We start from the raw sequence: 23696 nt of genomic DNA, 5'->3' as shown, positions 1-23696 counted from the left end.
CTTCCTGCTGATATCACTCAGGCTCCGCCTCTCCGCTACGCCCGCGGCAGGCACGTGGGATGTTCCGGGGTCTCTCACCTCCTAGGAGCACCGAGGTAGGCCTCTCTGAGTGCTGGTACGAAATTGGAAAGTCTCTCCCTCTTTTCCTCTCCTCGGACTCCTCTAGAAATTTTGACATAAGTTTTCCGCATCAGGACTCTATCTGATGATGTCACCCATGTGTGAGAACTACCATCCTGCTTGTCTTCGGAAAAACACATTACGACCCAGCTCTTTAACTGGGACAGCAGATCCTTCATATGGTACTATTTCTTCTTTTCTGGTTGCAAAATATTTCCACAAATTTTTTGTGGATGGCCACCATCAATGGGTAAGGGACCATGAGAAGTGCAGCAAATCCATAAAGCATTGAATTGGCATGGCAAGATCAATATTCACTTTGAAGTCAGCAGGAGCAGAGGCAGAAATATCCATCACCCACAGATACAGAACTGCAGGAGGACTGATATTAAAACCAAAAAAACCACAGGTTTACAACATGGTAGAAAGCGAGGGGATTTTAGTGTTACAACAATATATTGCCATCAACTAGTGTGGACACAAACATTTGCACACAACAGGCAATCCCATTTGATATAGAAAAAAAAAGCACACAGTGATATCAACACCCCCACCCCCCTCCACATGGAGAGAGAATTAAGACAGCAAGAAAGGCATCAACACCTTACAGCGCTGTGAGGGAGTAAAGCAGCTCAACTGAAGCATGAACAGCACAAGACACAAAAAGCAGAGCAAAGCAGCAATAGCAGTGGCATGAAGACCCCAAGGCTCGTCTTTTACTGTTCTGTCTGCATTACCTGGTCCTGCTGCCACTCTGTTGTCACACTGACACTTTGGACTGAGTTCTGGTTCTCACTGGGTCTTGCAGGTTAGCATTGTTCCTGTGCTGCTGTATGTTTGTTTCTGCCTTCTGCCCGTGTCAGCGCTAAGCCCCACCCCTTGTTGACATCAGGAGTGGCACCCTATTCATCTTCTGTGGCGATGCCCGAGAGGAGCATGCCTCAGTCGTGTGCACGAAGGAGGGAGACTAAGGAGCATGCTCCTTTGTGTACTCTTTCATGCTTGAATGAGTTTGCATGAGTTGCATAAGCTTTGGGTGTAAGTCTCACCACTTGTACCTTAAGGCCTTCATTGACTTAGCTTTGTTTTTCAGCTAAACAGTCTTTAGTTGGTTTGGCTCAGCATGTTTTTTGTCACTTTATGTATGGCCTTAGGCTTGGCTGGTCTCAGGGAGGAACTGATTTGGGTATTATGGGGGAAGCTATTCCTGTTCTAATGGGTAGAGGGCGTTACAGGTCTCTCTTGGGGTATGATTATTTTACAAAGCACTGATTTCATCATCCTTCCTCCCTAGTTTCAGTGAGCACTGCAGCTTTTGATCTCAGAGGATCTGGCTTTAATAATTCTCTATTTGCCTGAAAAACTGTCAGGCTATTCGGCATACAGTCCAGGCTATTGTAAACTTCCTTAAAGATCTTTCCCCTGATGTACTGTGTCTTACAGAAACCTGGCTTCTTCCATCGGACACTGTATTGTTACACCAGCTCTAGCTCCCAGGCTAGTGTTTCTCTAAACCGAGGCCAAATAAATGTGGCAGGGGGTTACTGGTGTTGACAAAATTGCTATTACAGCTGAAGGTGGTTCCTTCAGATTTTATGTATTTATTTAAAAGTATTTCTATACCGTTTTTACAAATAAAATGTTAACAAAATGGTTCACAAAGATAATAAAAAACAGAAAATTAAAAGAATAAAATTACAAAAAACAGGTATAACAATCAAAGTAACAAATTTACAAAATTAATCTACTCTTAAAAAAGAAAAGAAAAAAATCAAGTGCTGTTCGGTTACCCTAAAATGGGTAGTGGAAGGGAATAACTCAGAGAAGCTAACATGGTGTTTTGCCATGGTAAAGTAAGAAACACAGAGAAGGGGGAGGGAAAGTGTAATGGTAGGGAGAAAAACTAGAAGAAGTGTTATATGTTACTGTGTACTTGACGAAATGTTAAAGGCAATTTGAAACAGATATGTTTTTAAAGATTTCTTAAAATGCATATGATTTGATAATAAGTGGAGTGGGTTTGGTAATGAATTCCAGAGGGAGGGTCCTGCTACTGAAAAGGCTCTCCTTCTTGTAATGTCTAGTCTTGCTAATCGTGGTGATGGAATATCTAAAAGGTTTTGTGAAGGCATTTCCCCAGTGGAGGTACATTTTCTTAAATCTGGTTTTAACTAGGGTCTACGTTTAACATACTGTCCCTCAAATTTTTTAGAATCAAATCCCTCAGCCTTTATGCTGGCTACTAAGGTAGACGTAAAAAACGTTCTTATCTTGGGTGATTTTAACTTGCACGTTGACACTATCCTGTTATCTCCTGCTTGTGACTATTTCCTATTATCAATGGAACCACTAGGTTAGTCGCAGATCGTCAACTCTTGTACCCACAAACTGAGACATACATTAGATCTCATTTTTATCTGTAAGTGGTGGACCACTAATCACCCTAGTACTACTTCTCTTTTCTCCTGTTTCTTGATCTGACCACTATGTAATTCAAACCACATTATCAGTTCCTGATAAGTTGTTCACTGTGGAGAAGAGGCCTCACATTGTTACTCATTGATCTAGGATCAACTTGGACCAGTTGTGCAGGTGCTAGCTTCCTATGCTTTATACTACCATATTTCCTGATGTGCATGATGTAGTAAGTCATTGGCAGTCTATTCTACATACAGCTCTAGATTCTGTTGCCTCAAAGGTAAAGCTACTCAGTAGGAAAAGAAATAATGCTTCCTGGTCTACCTCGGATATGAGGTCCTTAAAGCAGAAGGTTAGGAGAGCAGAGTGTCAATGGAGAAAAGCAAAAACAGACAATTTGGAGCTTTATTGCTGTACTCTCTCTCGCTATAGAGCTGCCTTAGATAATGCCAAGAAGGACTACTACTCTAAATGCATTCGGCCAGATTTTTAAATCTACGCCCTATTTTATAATATGCCACACGCATGTTATAAAATCCAGGGTAGGTGCGCACAAGGGGGTGCACACTTGTGTGCACCGAGCCCTAGGGGAGCCCCAATGGCCCTCCCCACCTTCCCCTCCCTTCCCCTACCTAACCCACCCCCCAGCCCTATCTAAACCCCCCCTGACCTTTGTTGACGAAGTTGCGCCTGCCTCTGGGCAGGCGTAGGTTGCGCACGCCGGCTGCGTAACCCTTTGAAAATCCGCCCCATTGTGTCTGTGGCCTCTCATCCCCAAGAATTATTTAGGGTTCGTACATTGGTTCAGTCACCTCAGAATGAATCACTGGAAGCCTCTGAGGTTACTTATGAACATTTTGTTTCCTTTTTCCAGCAAACATAGCCCAACTTTCCACCAGTCTTGCTTGCAATTCCCTTCCTCAGGCTCTTTTGTCTCCAGCTGCAACAATAGGGAGCCACTTCGAATTACCTTCTACAGTGTAGTTCTGCTCCATACTGTCTGCAATGAAGGACAATTTTTGTCCATTCAACTCATATTCAAATGCAGTAATTAAGGAGCTATAAGATGATCTGGGTGAGGCTTTGAAGTCTTTGAAATCTCTGCTTCAAGGGGTTTTGCTCCCTGGACTAAAAGTTCCTAAGATTCCCATTTCCTCTCCCACAGATCCCTCTAACTTTTGTTCTATTTCTTCCATCCCTCTTCTGACAAAGATAATTGAAAAGGTGGTATTACACCAGCTTCAAGAATTATTGGATGATAACCACCTCTTCCATTACTCTCAGTTTGGATTTTGTCCTAAGCATAAAATAAAACTACTTATCTTGTCTTCTCTGGAAACAGAGAGGGCTTTGACGCTGGGAGGTAGTATGCCCTCGTCCTCTTAGATCTGACCGCAGCTTTTGACACAGTTAATCATGCCATTCTATTGAAGTGTTTGTAATCTCTGGGTATTTCTGCTTGGATACTCTCTTGGTTCTCATCTTTTCTGACACATCACTTCTCTAGGGTAACTACTGGGGATTCTGATTCCCACCCAATCCCTTTGTCCACTGGTGTCCCTCAGGGATCAGCTCTTTCTTCTGTTTTATTTAACATTTATCTTTTGCCTCTCTGAACTATTTTATCTCAGCTAGACATCACTTTTAAAGTCTATGCTCATGATATTCAGTTTCTACTACCCATTTCCACTACAATTGATGCAATATTCTCAGAGTTGGCATCTTGTTTAACTAAAATTAAGCCTGGTTACTGGACAATAATCTGGTTCTTGACCACAAGAAAAGTGAGACTGTGCTTCTCTTTTGTACTGACCTTCCAATTGTACCAGCAAGTTGGTTTTTTGATAGCATCTCTATTTTTATTTTTTCTAGTGCTCGTGTCTTGGGAATGAAAATTGATTTATCACTCTCCTTTTGCCCACAAATCCAATCTTTATTCCATACCACTTTAGTCCATACTTCTTTTTTTCAAATTGTGGCTTCTTCGTTCTATAAAACCTTTCCTAAATACTCTGCACTTTCAAGGGATTACACAAGCTCTCATTCTCACTTCTCTTGATTATTGAATTCTCTTTACATGGGTTTACCTATGTGCTCTCTAAAGGTCTTGCAGCTTATACAAAATTCCACAGCCCATCTCATCACATGTTACTCTCTTCATGACCACATTACCCCTACTTTGTATCAGCTCCATTGGCTCCCCATCATTGCATGATCCAATTTAAACTTCTTACTCTAGTTTTCAAATCTATCTATGGTTTAATTTCACACTGTCTCCCCGAGTTAGCTTCTTACTGTCCCGCTCGCACCTTATGGTCCTCTAATAAACACTTATTAGTAATACCATCTGTGATGAAGTGCAGCCAGCTTTGAGGCAGGAAAACCCGGGCTTGATTAATGCTGGGAGAACCTGGAGCTGAGTTAGGCAGCAGAGGGTGCCTGGGGGCAGAACTCCCAGATTCACAGAGGCACAGCTGAGCCAATGGGCAAGGAAGGACGCTGATCAAGCAGCTGAGCTCCAGTGACACAGACACACCCGGATTAATGGTGGTAGAGGAAGAAGGCATGCCAGAGTGGTTCATGTGGCCAGAAAAGCTGAGCTCCTCGGGGGAGGAGGAGGAGGAGATGGACACTGATTCCCCAGCAGAGGAAGCCGCTGACTCCAACATGGAAATGGAGTGAGTGATACTGTTGAAGGGGGGAATTTGGTATGTTTTTACTTTATTTTGCTACACCGTATTTTTTTGTGTTAATGGAAAGGGAAGGCCGCAACCTGCTGCACAACCGAGGGGAGTTGGGGCGGGTTGTGCAACTCTCAGGCAGGGCGGTTGTTTGCTGGCTGGAGACGCCAGACAGTGTTTGTCCCTGTGCAGTGGGGAGTTCTGTTTGAACCCATGGGGAGGTTTGTGGCCCACCTGTTGTCGTCGGTGGGAACTATAGAAAAGGCAAAGACTGATACACTGTGACTACAAACAGTTTTTGTGTGTTTATTCACTGGGAGCTTGGCTGGACTGGCTGTCAGTGAGTTCCCCAGGACAAGTGCAGGCTCTGTAGAGGCCTGGAGGCCCTCAGTGGGGTCTGGAAAAGAGAACGGCAGCTGAGCCCAGCAGTGGAGATCCCTGTAGAGGGAGAGATTCGGGGACAGTGTGGCGCTGGACTACCCTCCTGTGAGTGACGTCATATGTGACCTGCGACATCTCATAAGAAATTGTCATACTGGGTCAGACCAAAGGTCCATCAAGCCCAGCATCCTGTCTCCAACAGTGGCCAATCCAGGCTAAAAGTACCTGGCAAATACCCAAAAACTAAGTATATCCCATGCTACTGATGCAGTGGCTATTTTCTAAGTCAACTTGATTAATAGCAGGTAATGGCCTTCTCCTCCAAGAACTTATCCAATCCTTTTTTAAATCCAGCTACACTAATTGCACTAACCACATCCTCTGGCAACAAATTCCATTCATCTATAAACTTCCCGGCAAAATATGTACAGTTTGTGGGTCCTTCCTTCTTGAGCAAGCTTCCAAAAAACCTACAACAAGAACGCTATTATTTGCATTTTAGAAAAATGTTGAAGTCCTTTCTGTTCCCTTGTGCCTTTAATGTAAAGTCAGAATACAAAACCTTGGACTAGGCCAGGTGCCCTCTGCTGGTTGAGTCCATCTTTTGTCTTTACCTTAGGGTGTCAGGCTTATACTGTGTAGATATACTAATTTATTAGTTTGTCGGTTTCAATGTTATCTGGTTTTATTGCACTGCTTCCGCTGGGTATGTTTAGTTGTTACCTGCCAAGCATTGTAGATCAGCAGGCTAAAACATTTTTAAATAAATAGATAAGGCAACAAAGAAGGGCAAATGGCACCAATAATAGTGGAATAAACATCCCAAGATAGCTAGAGTGGAGAAAAGGGTACTAATAACAATAGCAAATACAACCAAGGCACTAAAATAAGGGTAATTAGGTACCAACAGTACCATGAACATCTCAAGGCATGCCAAGGCAGCGAGGGGGCAAAGTAGCCCAAACAGAGGCGTGTATACCCCAAGGTTCATGAAAGGGATAAAACAGCATTAATACCCTACAGCTTACACTGAAGGATAGAGTAGTAAGTTAGGAGTTGCTGGTGTTAAAATATACCCAGTATTTGGACTGAACTCATTCACCCAGCAGTCAGTCACATTTGTAAGAAAAAAAAGTACAGTGCTATTAGCATTCCCAGAAACTGAGAGAGAGGTACGGCAGGAAGCAAAGTGGTTAAAACCTCAAAGTATAGAATGAGAGCGAAGGCAGCAAGTACAGTAATTTAACCACAAAGCACAGAGTGCGGAGCTAGACGACCAGCACAGAGACAAAGTGAGAGATAAAGCCAAGTGCACAGTGGCATGAAACCCCCAAGCTACTGAGTTATGGGTAAGGCAGAAAGCATAGTGGCATGAAAACCCCAAGGCATAAAGGGATGAGCAAGGCAGCAAGAACAGTGGTATCAAAAATCCAAAGCAAAGTGTGATGGGTGAGGCAGAGAGCATGGTGGCATCAAAACCCCACTGGATAAAGTGAGGGTAAGGCAAACAGCATAGTAGCTTCAAAAGACCAAGGCACCGTGACAGGGGCAAAATTGTTGCTGCCTCATAGATGACACAGCCCTTGGAAAAACAGTCAAATACATACCATAGTCAATGTATACTGAATATTTTTTCCAATCAAAGAAAGTGAGAGAGAACAAAAATAAAGCCAGGCTGATTTTCAAGCTAGTCAGTGCAGAGCTCACTGGTTAGAGATATTGCAGATGTTAAAATGAATCTCTCTCTCTCTCTGCACTCTGCAGTGCACTCACTGCACACAGACACACATTTTCTTTTACTACCACCTTTACACACACAGCAGTAATTCAGCAATAGTGAACAGACAGAAAAGTTACATACGCTTGAACAGGACCCAAAAACAAATGAAAACAAAATTATTTGTTACTAGCTGTACCCAGCCACGCGTTGCTATGGCTCAGTCTGGTTAAATGGAAAAGAAAGAAAAGAGAAAGCACACATTTCTAATATGTTTACTTTCACAATGCACATTTGCTCTGCTCCGGCAGTCCCTACTCCCTCCCCCTTTCCCTAACGGCAGAGGAACGGGCTGAGCCGTTTCTCGGAGCGGCGACTCGTCTGCCCGTTCCTCCTCCCCTCTGTGACACCCAGCACATAGCGCAGAGCTCTATGGTCCGCACATGCGCGGTAGAGCTGCTCTCTACTGCGCATTTGCGGTCCGTCAGTCAGAGCCCATTTATATTGTAGATAGCGTGTGTTGCTTTTATGTTCGACTCAAAAAAGAACAAAAATAATTTCCACCACAACCAAATCAACAATAGAAAAGGAAATATCAATCTACATGCCGTTTCCCAGTTAAGCTGGTTGTCAATTTTTAATTTTCAATTTTTCTGTTTTTTATTTTTTATTTTTTATCTTTTATCTTTAATCTTTAGCCGCATCAGCAAGCCTGTCGGCGTGCTTTCTTATGATATTTCAAACGAAAGCCGCCCGGACTTCTAATCATTTGCGGCAGTCTTTGGTAGTCTTGTTGTTGTATTCTTATATTATTATAACTGTTCATTAAATCTTCACTAGTTTTACAAGAGTAAATTGTGCTAATGCAACAGAGCTCGATCCTCGTCGGGCGTATTTTGACAAAGTAACATCTGACTCGTTTTGTGGTCTTCGTCTTGTCAGAATTGTGCTCAGTCTTCAGTTCTTCAATATGCCTCGTCCTCCTGCCCTGCTCATCCGTCCTGTTTTTCCTTAGATGGATCTTCAGCTTTGACCTCAGCTCACTTCCTGGACTTCTCTTGATTGTCGCCTGCCACTGACCACTGCCTGTCCCCCCAGACTTTCTTGATCGCCACCTGCCTTGACCCTAGTCTGTCTCCAATTTTGCTTGCTTGTCCTCGCCTTGCCTACAGATTTGCCTGTCTTCAGCAAATGCCCCCACTAAGACCTACAGGCCCTGGGCACCTGAGAGCTCAATTTAAGGGGAACGTGGGCTGGTATAGGTGAAGTTCAGGTAGGTCTCTGCCTCATCCAACACCACCAGCCAATGTGGGGTCCTGCAGGGCTCCTTCCTGCAGGTTGCACCAACTCCACCTTTGACCAAGGGTCCAAGCCTTCAACAATAGCATTTAACTTTAAAAGGGAGATTATGATAAAATAAGGAAAATAGGAAAAATCTGAAAGAAGCAACTAGAAAGGTCAAGAGTTTACAACAGGGAATGAAATTGCTTAAAAATACCATCTTTGAAGCCCAGACCAGATGTATTCCACACATTAAAAAAGGTTGAAGGGCAAATGATGCCGGCATGTATAAAAGGTGAGGTGACAAAGGAAAAAGCATATTTCAAAAAATGAAAAAAGGGATCATAATGAATAAAACAGGACACAGTATAAGCACTGACAAGTTACATATAAAGCATTGATCATTTGAAAAGAAGCTTGTTGTGGAAGCAAAAACTTGTAATAAAATATTTTTCAGGTATATCTGAAGCAAAAGGACTGAGGGAGTCAGTTGGACCATTAGATGATCAAGTGGTAAGAGATGAACTAAGGGAGGATGCAGCTATAGTAGAGAGATTAAATGAAATCTTTGCTTTGGTCTTTATTGAGAAAGAAGTAAGGCAAATACCCATGTCAGAAGTGATAATTCAGAGGAACTGAAGCAAATCTCAGTGAACCTGGAAGATGTAGTAGGGCAAATTGACAAACTAAATAGTAGAAAATAATCTGAACCAGATGCTGAAAGAACTGAAAAATGAAATTGCAGACCTACTATTAGTAATCTGTAAATTATCACTAAAATCAGCTATGGCACCTGAAGATTGGAGGGTGGACAATGCAACCTCAGTTTTTAAATAGGGTTCCGGGGTGATCCAGGAAACTACAGATGGATTAACCTGATGTCAGTGCTGGGAAAAATGGTTGAAACTATTATAAAGAGCAAAATTACTGAGTATACAGACGGACATAGTTTAATGGGAAAACGGTGCATATCATGAATTTAAAAACATATGATGAGGGGGTTATACTGTAGTTATCACCTGTGTTTTATCAAAATCAAATTTATTTATCTGAAAATTGATCATTTCAGTCTACCCTTCGATGTTAGAATCTATAGGCCAGCTGGCATACTTAAATTTTGCTTTTCTGCACTTGGATCAAGATCGCTTCATAAAGCAGTGGAAAACTGCAGTTATCATTATGGGATCATTTATGCTGCCTTCAAGCAATCCCTCTTTACCTATGAAGAAAGTCTCACATCTGTTTTTATTAAGCTGTAAAGTAACCTATAAAACAAGCTAGCACACTTAATGCTTCTTAAAAGCTCTTCTGATTATAATACATTTTCTCTCCTTGATGTCAAGTAAATTAACCTGTCATTTCAGTTCCCCTCCTTCCTCTGTTAGCAGTATTGTAAAACTCATACTCAGACAATGAATGCCAAGTGAAAAGGAATGCATGTTGTGAAATATACTGATACAAAGCATTAGCACTAATACATCTCGCTTTCTGAAGCTGAAATTTCAATCACAATCAAAGCTATAATTTCAATTTTTCAGTTACATCCCAGTTGTTTGGTCCTTGAATCAACCGATCTCAGATGCTATGATGACTTACTTTACATTCTTCATTTTGGTAGAGGCAATTTCTCAGAAGCTGAAAAACAACCTTAAGTTCTCGGATGAGATTGTCCTGTTTGGAAAGAAAGTATGTTATAAAAAAAAAAGTCTGAATAAGCAAAGCACACCTACTATTTGTATATAAACATGCCTTTTACACTGGCTATATAATAGCACAGCGTTTTAAATATATTTGACCTCCTTAATTTAAAATGTTGACAAGTAAGCATTTTTCTGCAGGCTCAAACACCACAAAAACTATTTCTGTTCTCAATCATAAAAAAACTAAAATATATAACAGGCTCTATGTCATCTCAATAAAGTGATACAAGTAGCACTGATGTTCAATAATTTCAAATGCTGAGTGATAATACCAATACTATAAAAGATCTTTTCTCGAGGTTAACAGGACAGAAGGAAAGGAGTATTCTCATATCAAATTGCTTAATTGACCAACAGGACATCTCACTGGTTTTCAAATTCAAATACTTTATTACACAAGCAGGTAGTCTATTCTAAAATATCTGGCATAAGTGATTTATAAAAAGTTTTGCAGGTCTCAGAATAACAGTTCTATAGTTTACAGCATCTGCCTCTGCCATATACATAAACCTGTGTGGTAATGATATCCTTTTGAAGCATATAAAATAAATACCAATTGTGACTGAATATTAATAAATATATACTATGAGAAATATTTACAAAAGTGATATAAAATAGCCATATTGTTAACCAAGACTTCTTAACAGCATTACCCTGTACAAGGTTGGGGAGCTATAAATGCATGACTTATGGTCATATCTCACCCAAACTTGCAAAATAACACCAATGCCACCAAAAGATGTATCAACTAGGATACATTTTGTTGTCTTTTAAAAATAAAACCAAACTGTATGCTAGCTTGTCTTTTACTAAACAAAATTCGAAATTAGCTAATATGTCACATCATTCTTCAAAATGCGTTATGGCCTTAGCGCACGCGATAAGCGCCATAATGCATGACGCGATGCACATTTTTTAAAGGGGAGGGATTGGGGAGGAGATGGGGGTAGGATTTCCACAAAAGTGGGCTCACTTTGCAAAGTGCAAAGCCATAATGCATACCGCACAATTTTAACACCGAAAATAACTACTCCTTTTTCAACAAGAAGCACGGGAGAATGGGCGCTCCGTGTTGACCACCTGCTCTCCCAACGCGTGCCCAGCCACCTCTCCTGGGTGCGCAATCCTGTATTTAAATGAGGGGGTCATGCTATAAATGAGGTGCTAGGGACGACAGCATGTCCCTAGCGCCTCCTTATGGGGCCGATGCAAAAAAATAAAAAATAAAGTGCTGAAAGGGGGCACTGAGTGTTCATTGCCTGTTTTCCTAATGCACCCCCAGGCACCTCTCCTGGGGGTGCCATGCAATATTAAAATTAGGGCTCATGCTGTCAAGGAGGTGCTAGGGTCGATTGCGTGACCCTAGTGCCTCCTCAACTGTGGGCGCCTGGGAGAAGTTGGCTGTCCACCGGTTAAGAAAACGGATGCTGAAATTATCGGCGTTCGTTTTCCTAATCAGCACACGACTATGGGTTTGGAAAATGGGCGCTGGTTAACTGAGCGTCCATTTCGTGAACTTGAATGCTGGCACTTTAAAAAAAAAACCTGTTTTTTGTTTTTTTTTAATCTTTCATTCCTCTGACTTAATATTGCCATGATATTAAGTTGGAGGATGTACAGAAAAACAGTATTTTATGCTTTTCTGTACACCTTTTTGGGAACGCTCAGAAAATAATGCATGCTCTGGGCAGATGATAATTTCTGAGCACAAAAATGTGTATATTGGAAGCACAGATTACAGAGGCAAAAACTCATAATAAAAACTTTTAAAATTATGTCCAAAACAGGAAGCCTGCAAGGGAGTTTGTTGGACTGTTAGATGATTGAGGGGTTAAAGGGGTACTTAGGGAAAGCATTAATGAATTCTTTACTTTGGTGTTTATTAATGAGGTTGTTGGGGAGATATCCAATCCGCAGAAGGTTTTCAGGGGTGTTGATTTGATTGAACCTGGAAGATATAGTAGGCTGGATTAACAAACTGAAGAGTAGAAAATCACCTGGAAATGATGGTATACACCACCAAAATGAAATTTCAGACCTATTACTAGTAATTTGTAACCTATCATTAAAATCATTCATTGTACCTGAGAACTGGAGGGTGGCCAAAGTAATTCAGATATTTAAAAAGGACTCCAGGGGTGATCCAGGAAACTATAGACTAGTGAATCTGACTTCAGGGCTGGGAAAAATCATGGAAACTATTATGAAGATTAAAATCACATAACAAGTAGATAAATATAGTCTAATAGGTCACCACCAGAATGGATTTACCCAAAAGAAGCCTTGCCTCACAAATCTGCTACAGTTTTTTGAAGGGAGGGCAGGGGGTGAATAAACACATGGATAAAGGTGAACTGGTAGATGTAGTGTATTTGGATTTTCAGAATGTATTAGACAAAATCCCTCATGAGAGACTTCTAAGAAAACTAAAATCTCATGGGATAGGAGGCGATGTCCTTTCGTGGATTACAAACTGGTTAAAAGTCAGAAAACAGAGAGTACGATTAAATGGTCAATTTTCACTTTCTTACAAAAGCACAAATAGTTCAATTCTGATTTCATATCCAGTGGTAATCAGTTCCACAACACAGGAGCTACCATCAAAAAAAGCTCTAGCTTGGGTCCTAGTTTGTCGCATAGCTTTGCAAGATGGAACAGTCAGAACAGCACACTGACTAGAGTGTAGGTCCCATCCCGGAGAACCCTCTAAACCTATATATATATATATATATATATATATATATATATATATATATATATATATATATATATATATATATATGTCTCCTCAGCAAGATTATCAGCTTGTCGGGGATAAACTATCACATCTATGTGGGTGACTTTCAATGTTTTCTTTCACTGTGCCTTAATAACAAGAACATTTCAGAAGCTTACCGATTGCTTGGCAGCAATTTTAAAATGGGTACATAGCAATAGACTGAAGTTAAATCTTAACACATCATAGATGCTGTGGGCATGGAAACCATTAGATAGAAACAAATATGATGGCAGAAAAAGACCGCATGGCCCAATCCAGTTGGCCCATCTATCCAATTAATTTAGCATTATAATTCTCATCATTTCCTTAGAGATCCTCTGTATTTATACCAGGCTTTCTTGATTGATTTTGTCACCACCACTTCCACTGGGAAGCTGTTCCACACATCCGCTAACCTCTCTGTAAAGAAATATTTACTAAGATTACTCCTGAGTCTATCCTCTTGTTCAAGAGCCTCCTTTCCACTGAAAAATGCTCACATTCTGAGCATAGAAACCTTTGAGATATTTGAATATCTCTATCATACTGTATTTTCCCTATCTCACTTTTCCTCTAGAGTATACATGTTTAGATCTTTAAGTCTGACCCCAAAGACCACTGATCATTTTAGTAGCCACCCTCTGGACCAACTCTATCCTGTTCATATCCTTTTGAAGGTGCAGTCTCCAGAATTGTACTCACTATTCCAAGTGAGATCTCACCAGTGACCAATACAGGGGCAATATTACCTCCATTTTTCTTCTGACCATTCTTCTCCCTATGCAGCCAAGCATCTTTCTGGCTTTTACCTTTGCTTTATCTGTTTGGCCACCTTAAGATCATCAGATACCATTACCCCTAGATCCCACTCTTTCTTTGTGCTTAGAAGAATTTCATCTCTAATACTGTACCTTTCCTTTGTTTTTTTTCCATCCTAAATGCATTCCTCTGCATTTTTTAGCATTATATCTTATCTGACAGACATCAGACCATTCCTCGAGCTTCACTAAATCCCTCCTTGTGTTTTCCTCTCCTTCCTGGCTGTCCACCCTGTTACAAATTTTGGTATCATTGTCAAAAAGACAAACCTTTCCCAACAACCCTTTCATTATGTCATTCACAAAAATGTTGAAAAGAACTGGTCCAAGGACTGATCCCTGAAGTATACCACTATTAACAACCCCCTCCTCAAAGAAAACTCCATTTATCACTACCCTTTGTTGCTTCTCACTCAGTCAGTTTCTAATCCAGTCAGTCACTCTAGGATCCATACTATCGGCGCACAATTTATTTATAAGTCTTCTGTGCAAAACTGTGACAAAGGCCTTGCTGAAATCCAAATACACTGCATCTAACACTCTCCCTTGATCCAACTCTCTGGTCACCCAATCAAAGAAATTAATCAGATTCATCTGACAAGATCTACCTCTGGTAAAACCATGCTGCTTTGGATCTTTCAATCCAATGAATTAAAAAAATTGCACGATCCTCAGTTTTAGCAACAATTTCATTAGTTTGCTCACCACAGAGGTCAGACTAACCGGCCTGTAGTTCCCACCTCCTTCCTACTTCCACTTTTATGCATAGGAACTACATCCACCATTTTCCAGTCCTCCAGAACTACTCCAGAGTATAAAGAAGCACTGAAAGGTCAGCCAATGGAGCTGCCAGGACATCTCTAAGTTCTCTTAGTACCCCCATCCGGCCCCATCACCTTATCTGCTTTAGGTTTAGTTAGCTCCTTATGAACACACTGTTCTGAAAATCGATTGATGTTTGCTAACTTGCAATCTTATTTGTGTTTGTTTTATGTGGTCTTGTTCCATGACCTTACACTGTGAACACTGAAAAGATGCAACAGATGCATGCCTTCACTGAAAATAAAACTAGGTGATACTTTATCATTTAATTTATTTGACAATTTATATTATGCTTATTACCAGACTTGTGTTAAGCGGATCACAAAGTATATATATATATATATATATATATATATATATATATATATATATATATATATATATATATAAAACATCAAAATAAAAACAATACACAATAAATTCATAAATAAATGCTTAAGATAACAAACACACACATAACAAGTCTACAATATGAAATTCACAGTCAGGTAGTTAAAAAAAAAAAGTTATTTTGGTTACCCTACTCTGTGCCTTTCAAATTTTACTATATCTTTTTTGAGATGCAGTGACCAAAATTGTACACAGTATTCAAGGCGTGGTCTCACTGTGGAGCAATGCAGAGGCATTATGATATTCTCTGTTTTATTTTATTTTATTTTCCTAATAAGTCCTAGCAAACTGAAGCATGATAGCCAAGCTTGAAGGGAAGGGAAACACTTGCCCTTTGTGAAAACATTAATGCTGTCTCCTCCTCCTCCTTTAGCCAGTTACAGATTTCCTCCTGCTGTTGTTGGCCAGTTCTCCTGCTGATCATCTCCTTTAGGCCTGTGGAGGTATGACGACCCAGTCAAGGGGCCTGGATTGGTAGCACCGTTTGCCATGACCTAAGGACAGTCTTGCTTAGGGCAATACATCTCTTTTACAAGCAAATATCATTCATCATTGCTAGGTGAGAGATATAAGATAAATCTGAGAAAATAAGTTGTTTGATTAAAAATTCTTGTAGGTTAAACTTGTAATTTATGCTTACCTTTTTTTTCTGTAAAGTTTTTCCTGGTTTCAAGGAATCTAAGCTCAGCTGTGCATGAATATGCTTCATCTGTTCCATACAGTTGTCTATAAGGTTAGCTAAATGAAAAAGCCATAGAAGCACAGTTGTTTTTAAAATTAGTTACAAAAACTCTATGTCAAAAAGTACACTATTACAGTAAACATGATGCTATGAAATGGTTTTAGAAACTCTGCAAACAAGTGAAATGCTAATGCTAGCTAACCTAGACCTCATAACTATGAATAAAACCCAATAAACAAATAGAATGAATTTAAAACCAACTACTCTGTGGGTTAATCATTTTAAAAATGAAATATGACCTTTTTAGACTGTTCCATTACTAATTATTATTACTCATCTCAAGTGTCAGGATGTAAATAATTTAAGAAAATTCACACTATAATCCTCCAAGATTAAGAAAGATTCTTTAAATCAACAAGCAATTTAAAGAGAATGATACATTTTATACACTTAAAAGCCTGCTTCCCATTCTTTATTCTAATTCCTCTCCTCTATATGTTGAGGATTTTTAGCATGGGTGCACTGAATCATTTTAGGTTTCAGATTCCCTGCTCGTCACAAGGTTTGTAAAATCAAACCAAAAAAGATTTACTTGTGCACTAACAATTAAAATGTTAGAATATTTTGATTACAAATTCAGTAAAAATAGTTTTAACTGTTTCCTTTTTGTTATTTACTTGAAAGGTGATTTATAACACCTTGGGACCTTTAAACTAAAAAATCATGCCAAAATAGATGCAACTGATTTTAGTATGAGCACTATACCCCAATATACTGCTGAAAATACAAAGTTAATATGAAGAGCACCTGCTGTCAAAGGGCCAAGGGAGTGCAGCCCTTTCAATGTGTATGATCCGCATATTTTATGCATCATATATGTTCCCCTACTTTAACCACCAGAAAGTGAAAGGTTGATTAGCCAGGAGGAAACAACTCCCCACTTTTGTTCACTCAGGCTAGAAGTAATTATGCTGCCTCCCTGTATGTCCTTCCTGCAGGAGGACAGTCTCTTACTGCATGCATGTTCAACGTGCTAGGCACTGCTGAAAAGTTCCTTTAAAAAGAGGGTAGCTGAGCTCGCAGGAGGCAAGAGACTTTCTTCCTCCTGGCTGGGTGGGATGGGGAGGCAGCATGGTATATCTGCCTTGGGTGGGGGGAGGGACTGGAAGGCAGGAGCAAGAGATGAGGAAGGGAAGTGCAGGGGGGGGGGGAATCAGGATTAGGAAAAACTGTGTGTGTGTGTTGAGGGGGGAAACTCAGGATTCAGTCTGTCCTGGCTATGTAGATAACTGATCATTTACTCCACCTGCATTGGAGGCAGTCAACATATCCAAGCAATGCCAATGTCATAAATTAGTCAGAGAACACCATGATAATGAGATCAATGTAATTGTATTTACATATTTTCAAATGAGGGCACATTAAAAATAACACACCAGATAATCTGTTAAAATGTTTCATCATAATGACTACAGAATAACTACAGAAAATCTACTAAAGAACCTAACTAACAGACCTATATGGAACACTTTAACAGATTATCTGGTATGGGAGGTAGAAGAGAGTTGAAATTTGAGAAGTCTGAGAGATGGTTACGCTCATTTCATAGGGCAGGATGGGGGGAAGGAATATTGATGAAGCAATGAGTGGAAGGATTAAGGGGTAGATTTTTAAATGTGCGCACCCTACCCGGCACATGGACGTGCAATTTTATAAAATGTGCGTGCCTGTTATAAAATCCGGGAAGGCGCACGCAAGGAGGGTGTGTGTGTGTGTGTGTGTGTGTGTGTGTGTGAAAATGCAACTTTCACGCGGCAACGCATCACAGCCTTCCCCAGTTCCCTCCCCCCCTGCCCATACTCCCCTTCCCTCTTCCCCTGTCCTCCACAACCCCTTAATATGGCCTACCTTTTTTTTTCTTTGTTTCAGAACTTACACCAGCTCCTGAGCTGGCATAAGTTGCGCTTGCCGGCAGGCTGCCGTGTGCAATCCCCCTGTACAGTGGCAAGTGACCGCTGTACTGGCCGCCTCCAGCTCCACTCCTACCCGCCCCTTTTGCGAGGCCCGGCTCTTGTGCGCGTAGCAGGGGTTATGCGTGTGGCCGGGCCCCTTCTAAAATGCGCGCGGAAGGCCCAGCCGCACGTGTAACCCCTGTATTTTACGCACACGGGGGAATAAAAATTCGGCCTTTAGTGCTTTGGATTTTGAAATTTGAAAATGTGTACCAAGATATTATGGTAAATGTATGATATTATATGTTTCCTACTTTTGTAACCCATTGTTTCAAAAATGTAATAAACATGTTTACATAAAAAAAAATAAATCACACCAGCATTACTTTTAGTGCAGCCTTGTTGGCAGGGTTTTAGAGCACCTGGTAAGCTCCTTTGTACATATAGTGCTATTTAAGATGCATGGAAAATTTACTGGTCTCAACCTGAGTTTATATATATATATATATATATATATATATATATATATATATATATATATATATATATATATATATATATATATAAAATAAGAAATTATTGTAGCAAGTCACACAAACATTTATTTATTTATTTAAAAACTTTTCTATACAGTCATTTAGTAATGCACCATCACAACGGTTTACAATTAGGCACGAAATATGTTTGGTTTATAAATTATCCAGAGGGTGCCAATAAATTTTTCGGTTACATGTTTCATTAATATATTCTATATGGAAATGACTATTACTTTTGTATTATAAAAACATTTGTACCTCAATATTTTCTTTATGTACAAAGAAAGTACTTTTTTGGCCTATCCTTTTTTGCATAACAAGTTTCAGGTTAACAGTGAACTTGGGGAATGATAACTTGGAAAAATGACTTGGGTATTTGGGGTGGCTGAAAAGAAAAAGACAAGAGTTGTAAGAGAGGGATAGGGTAAACAGATATGTGGTATCAGGAGACTAAGGCACAGTAATCCAATCTGTTGCTGCAGAAACCAAATGATGTCTGATCCAACCAATTTGTTTTACACCTTACAAATAACAACTGGTTACCTCAACCTGGCCCATCATAAAAGTCAAATAACTTAAGAGGAAAAATAATACTTTCACCCAACAGAATGCCCCCCTACCTGACCGTAACGGTGACCCGCTGCGGCAAGCACCAGGTGAAGAGCCATGCTCCGGTGCCGTTGCTCCCGTGTGTTGGCACGGGCCCCAGGGGTGACCACAGGGCTGGGAGCCGTCCCTTCTCCCCCTGTGCGGCATCTAGCAGCTTCTCCCCCGCGGCCGGAATCCAAGATGGCTGTCGCCATCCTAGGTGCGAGGCCGCGCCTCCTCACTAGATTTAAAGGGACCTGATCCCTTTAACTACTTCCAGCTGTCTTCAATGAGCCAGAGCAGAGGAAGTGTAAAAGGAGGCTTCCTCTGCTCATTCCTTGACTTGGAAACTTTTGGGTTAGTCAGGTCTGCTTGCTTCAGTGAGTTCTTCTACTTCGGATCCCTGTTCCTGACTTGTCTTGGTATTCCTGGTTCCTGACTTCGGATTGGCTAGTGGTGATTCCTGGTTCCTGATTTCTGACTGGCAAGCGGTGATTCCTGGTGTGTGACTTCGGACTGGCAAGTGACGATCCCTTAGTGTGTGACCTCGGTCTGGTAAGCGACGACCCTCTGGCACTTGAACTTGGACTTCTTCTTGACCATCGTCTCCAAGGGCCCACCTAAATCCCAGCGGCCCGGGTCCCTATGGGCTCCTCCCGGGGGGACCGCAGGCTTCCAGGGGTGAAGCTCTACTCAGCCCTTGCACCGATCACTTGTCTCCTTGATCTCTCAAAGGTCCACCTAAGTCCCATCGGTCCGGGTCCCTACGGGCTCCTCCTGGGGGGACCGCGGGCTTCCAGCAGCGAAGACACAGTTCCTTTCCTCGATGTCACGACTCTTAGTCTGCCTCCACAGTCACCTCAGTCTCCAGTGCGGAGGGTAAGCTGGTCACATCTTCTGTTCCTGCCTCGCCACCCGACGGGAGAACCTATGCATCTTCCTCCTAAGTATACCATCCTCCCGTTGGTCCAAGGGTTCACAAGCCTGAGTATAACAGATTGCCAAGTCCATGGACCCGGCGGAGGCATCCGCCCGCCAGGCCATTCTGGGAATGGCCCAGCGCCTGATGGACCAGCAAAGGACCCTGGATGCCCTCGTTTCCGCAGTGGAGGGCATGAACCAATGCTTTGAGGCGTTGGGGCCCATGAACCCCACGCTGCTGTTTCCACCTGTGGCTTCCGAGGGCCGTTCCGTAATCCGCCTGCCTACACCGCCACATTTCTCTGGGGAACCTCGGGCCTGCAGGGGTTTCATTAACCAGTGCAATATGCACTTCCGCCTGCAGTCGGCCCTCTTTCCCGACGACACTACCAAGACCACCTTTATTCTTGCTCTCCTCGAAGGGAAAGCCCTAGAGTGGGCTTCCCCCCTGTGGGAACGGGATCACCCCATCCTCAGTAACATAAAAGACTTCTGGGAGCTATTTCGGATGACCTTCGGTGATCCTACCCAGGAAGTCTCCGCCGGACCTAAGCTGCTTCAGTTACGCCAAGTTTCAAGAACATTGGCTGAATACGCCATAGATTTCCGGACCCTGTCTTCGGAGCTTGGCTGGGGCCCCGATTGCCTGCGTACCCATCTTTCTTCAGGGGCTTAGTCCTAGAATCAAGGACTAGCTCGCAGGCCAGGAAATACCTAGATCCTTGAATGCCCTGATCGAACTGGCAGGGCAAATCGATAGGCGCCACCAAGAACGCTGCCAAGAGGCCCAAACTACAACAAAGACTCCTACGCCTTCAAGACGTCCTCGCCATTCACCTCCTCCCAAGGGTGAGTTGGGAACCCCCTGAACACTGGTTGACGAGCCCATGGATTTGGGTCATGGGAGACTTTCCACCCAAGAGCGCCGGCGACGAATGAAGGAGGGGCTTTGCTTCTACTGCGGCACGGTGGGCCATCGGAAAGCCGCATGCCCGGTGCGACCGGGAAATTCCCGGGCCTAGGACCTGAAGGAGGTCTCTTCCTGGGCCTAACCTCACCTGCACCTCCACTAACACTACCAGTGGTGCTAACGTCGGCAGCGGGTGAATTCCACACGTTAGCCCTGATAGACTCTGGCGCCGGCAGCAATTTTATTATGCAGAGCCTGGTGGAGCACTTAAAGATCACACTGGTCCATCTTCCAGCTCCTTTGGTCCTCTCTTGAATCCAGGGTAAACCCCTCCTGGGTTGTGTGACACACATCACAGAACCCATCCAGTTGAGGGTTGGACTTCTCCATCGCGAACAGATGGCCTTCCATGTCCTGGAGCATTCGATACACCCTATCGTCTTGGGCCTCCCCTGGCTCCAGGAACACGGTCCTCAGTTTGACTGGAAGACCTTGCAGTTATCCCGCTGGGGGCTGAATTGTCACGGCAATTGCCTCAAATCTGTGATCCCAGTCTCATGTTCTATTGCCTCCACCAGTCTTCCAGGCCTGCCAGCCTCCTACGTGGATGTTTTCTCAAAATAAAAGACCAAAATACTTCCGCCTCATCGATCGTTCGATTGCGCCATCAACCTCCTCCCTAGCACGGAGCCTCCTCGGGGATGCACCTATGCCCTCTTGCCGGCAGAGACGCAGACCATGAAAGAGTACATCAAAGAAAACCTGGAGAGGGGCTTCATTCGGAAATCAAAGTCCCCAGCAGGAGCTGGGTTCTTCTTCGTCGGAAAGAAGGACGGAAGCCTTCGCCCTTGCATTGACTACCGGGGCCTGAATGCCATAATGGTCAAGGACCGTTACCCCTTGCCCCTCATCTCTGAGCTCTTCGATCGGCTGCAAAGTGCGAGAATCTTCTTCAAGTTGGATCTCCGAGGGGCCTACAACCTGATCCGCATCAGGGAGGGTGATGAATGGAAGACGGCCTTCAACACCTGAGACAGCCACTATGAGTATTTAGTGATGCCGTTCGGGCTCTGTAATGCTCCAGCGGTCTTCCAGAACACCATGAATGAGATACTCCACGATCTCTTGTATCAGTGCGTGGTCGTATACTTGGACGACATTTTGATATTCTCAGACACTCTGACCACTCACCGTCAGCACGTCGTTCAAGTTTTGCAACGCCTCAGAGAACATAAATTGTATGCGAAGCTTGAAAAGTGTCTTTTTGAGCAGGAGTCCCTTCCCTTCTTGGGGTACATAGTCTCCAGTGAGGGATTCCGTATGGACCCCCAGAAGCTGAAAGCTATTCGGGAATGGTTGCAGCAGTCAGGACTAAAGGCACTCCAAAGGTTTTTGGGTTTCGCAAACTACTATCAATCTTTTATTCCTCACTATGCGTCCATTGTTGCCCCAATGACAGTCCTGATCCGGAAAGGCGCGGACCCCAAGAATTGGCCTCCGGGAGCGAAGGTCGCCTTTCGTCGCCTCAAGGAGATGTTCCTGCAACAACCGTGTCTTCGGCATCGGGATCCGCAGCGGCCGTTTGTCATCGAAGTGGACAGGTCCTCAGAAGGCGTAGGTGCCGTTCTGAGTCAGACTTTCGAAAGTTACAAGCTACGCCCGTGTGCCTTCCTCACGCCAGTTCTCTCCAGCAGAATGGAACTACGCCATAGGCGACAAGGAGCTCTTAGCTATAAAGGTAGCCTTAGAAGAGTGGCGCCCTTGGCTAGAGGGGGCACAACACCAGTTTACGGTCTACACAGACCATAAAAACCCAGAGTACCTTCATCGGGCACAACGACTCAACCCACGGCAGGCACGTTGGGCCCTATTCTTCCCCGGTTCAACCCCGGGCTTGCGTCAGCCTTTATCAGTGCCTTCGGAACTGTGGACTCGTGTGGCAACCGACTTCATGGTCGATCTGCCACCATCCAGTGGCAACACGGCCATATGGGTGGTCGTTGACTGGTTTAGTAAATTGGCACACTTTGTGCCGCTCCCAGGATTGCCGTCCGCACCACAGCTGGCCCAGCTGTTCGTCCAGAACATCTTCAGACTACATGGCCTACCTAGAAGTATCCTTTTGGATCGAGGGCCTCAATTTACTGCCAGGTTTTGGAGGGCCCTCTGCCAGGAGTTCAACGTTACCTTAGACTATACGTCTGCTTACCACCCACAGACCAATGGATTTGCGGAGAGGACGAAACAAAACCTTAAAGCAGTTCCTCCGTATTTACGTCAATGAGAAACAGGATGACTGGGCTAGCCTGCTACCCTGGGCAGAATTTGCACTTAATTCTCATCTTTCCACGGCTACTGGATCCTCGCCATTCCAGATAGTGTATGGGAAGCAGCCACGCCCACCGCTGCCAGTTCCCATTTCAGTTACGTCCCCAGTAGCTCAACTCTCGGCAGACGAGTTACACCGCCTGTGGACTTCCACCCAACGTGCACTCATCAAAGCCTGTCAGGCGGCAAAAAGGTATGCCGATCAGCAAAGAAGACAATACCTGCGTCTCAGGCTGGGCCAAAAGGTATGGCTGAGCACACAGTTCATCCGCCTGAAGCTGCCATCAGCGCGACTGGCCCCACGATTTATTGGGCCATTTCCTATCATCCGACAGGTTGGTGCCGTTTCATATCAGCTCCATCTTCCGCCGTCTCTCAAGATACACAACACGTTCCATGTTTCCCTCTTGAAGCCTCTGGTGTTATCATGGCCTTCCAGCACGTCTCAGACTCCCCAACCTATTGCCTCCGAAGATGACCTCACCTATCAAGTCCGAGAGGTCTTGGACGTGAGGAAGCATAGGAAGAAATGGGAGTAACTGTTAGCGTGGGAGGGGTTCGGCCCCAAAGAAAACACCTGGGAGCCGTTGGCCAACATACTAGACTGAGGCTTGCTTGAGCAATTCCACAGAGACCATCCGTCTAAACCCAGGCCTCCAGGGAGGCACCCTAAAGAGGGGGGTACTGTTGTGT

General features: G+C 43.2%; 1 protein-coding gene across 4 annotated transcripts in view; it reads right to left on the bottom strand.

Annotated features, from left to right (window-relative positions):
- The window catches only part of RTTN (rotatin), a 685521-nt gene that overhangs the window by 116833 nt on the left and 544992 nt on the right, over window positions 1-23696 (bottom strand). For 3 of the 4 annotated variants that reach the window (XM_029590899.1, XM_029590897.1, XM_029590898.1), the window contains exons 42-43: window positions 15727-15824; window positions 10195-10269 (exon numbers count right to left, since the gene is read on the bottom strand). In XM_029590899.1, the coding sequence (XP_029446759.1) occupies window positions 10195-10269; window positions 15727-15824 (173 nt within the window). Of the gene's footprint in view, window positions 1-378; window positions 503-10194; window positions 10270-15726; window positions 15825-23696 lie in introns of those variants that run through there. The other variant, XM_029590900.1, reaches the window with a different exon arrangement.

The sequence above is a fragment of the Rhinatrema bivittatum genome, chromosome 2 (assembly GCF_901001135.1).
Source record: "Rhinatrema bivittatum chromosome 2, aRhiBiv1.1, whole genome shotgun sequence".
NCBI classification, from domain to species: domain Eukaryota; kingdom Metazoa; phylum Chordata; class Amphibia; order Gymnophiona; family Rhinatrematidae; genus Rhinatrema; species Rhinatrema bivittatum.
Note: the sequence above shows the minus strand (reverse complement) of the source record. Positions and strands in the feature narration are given on the sequence as shown.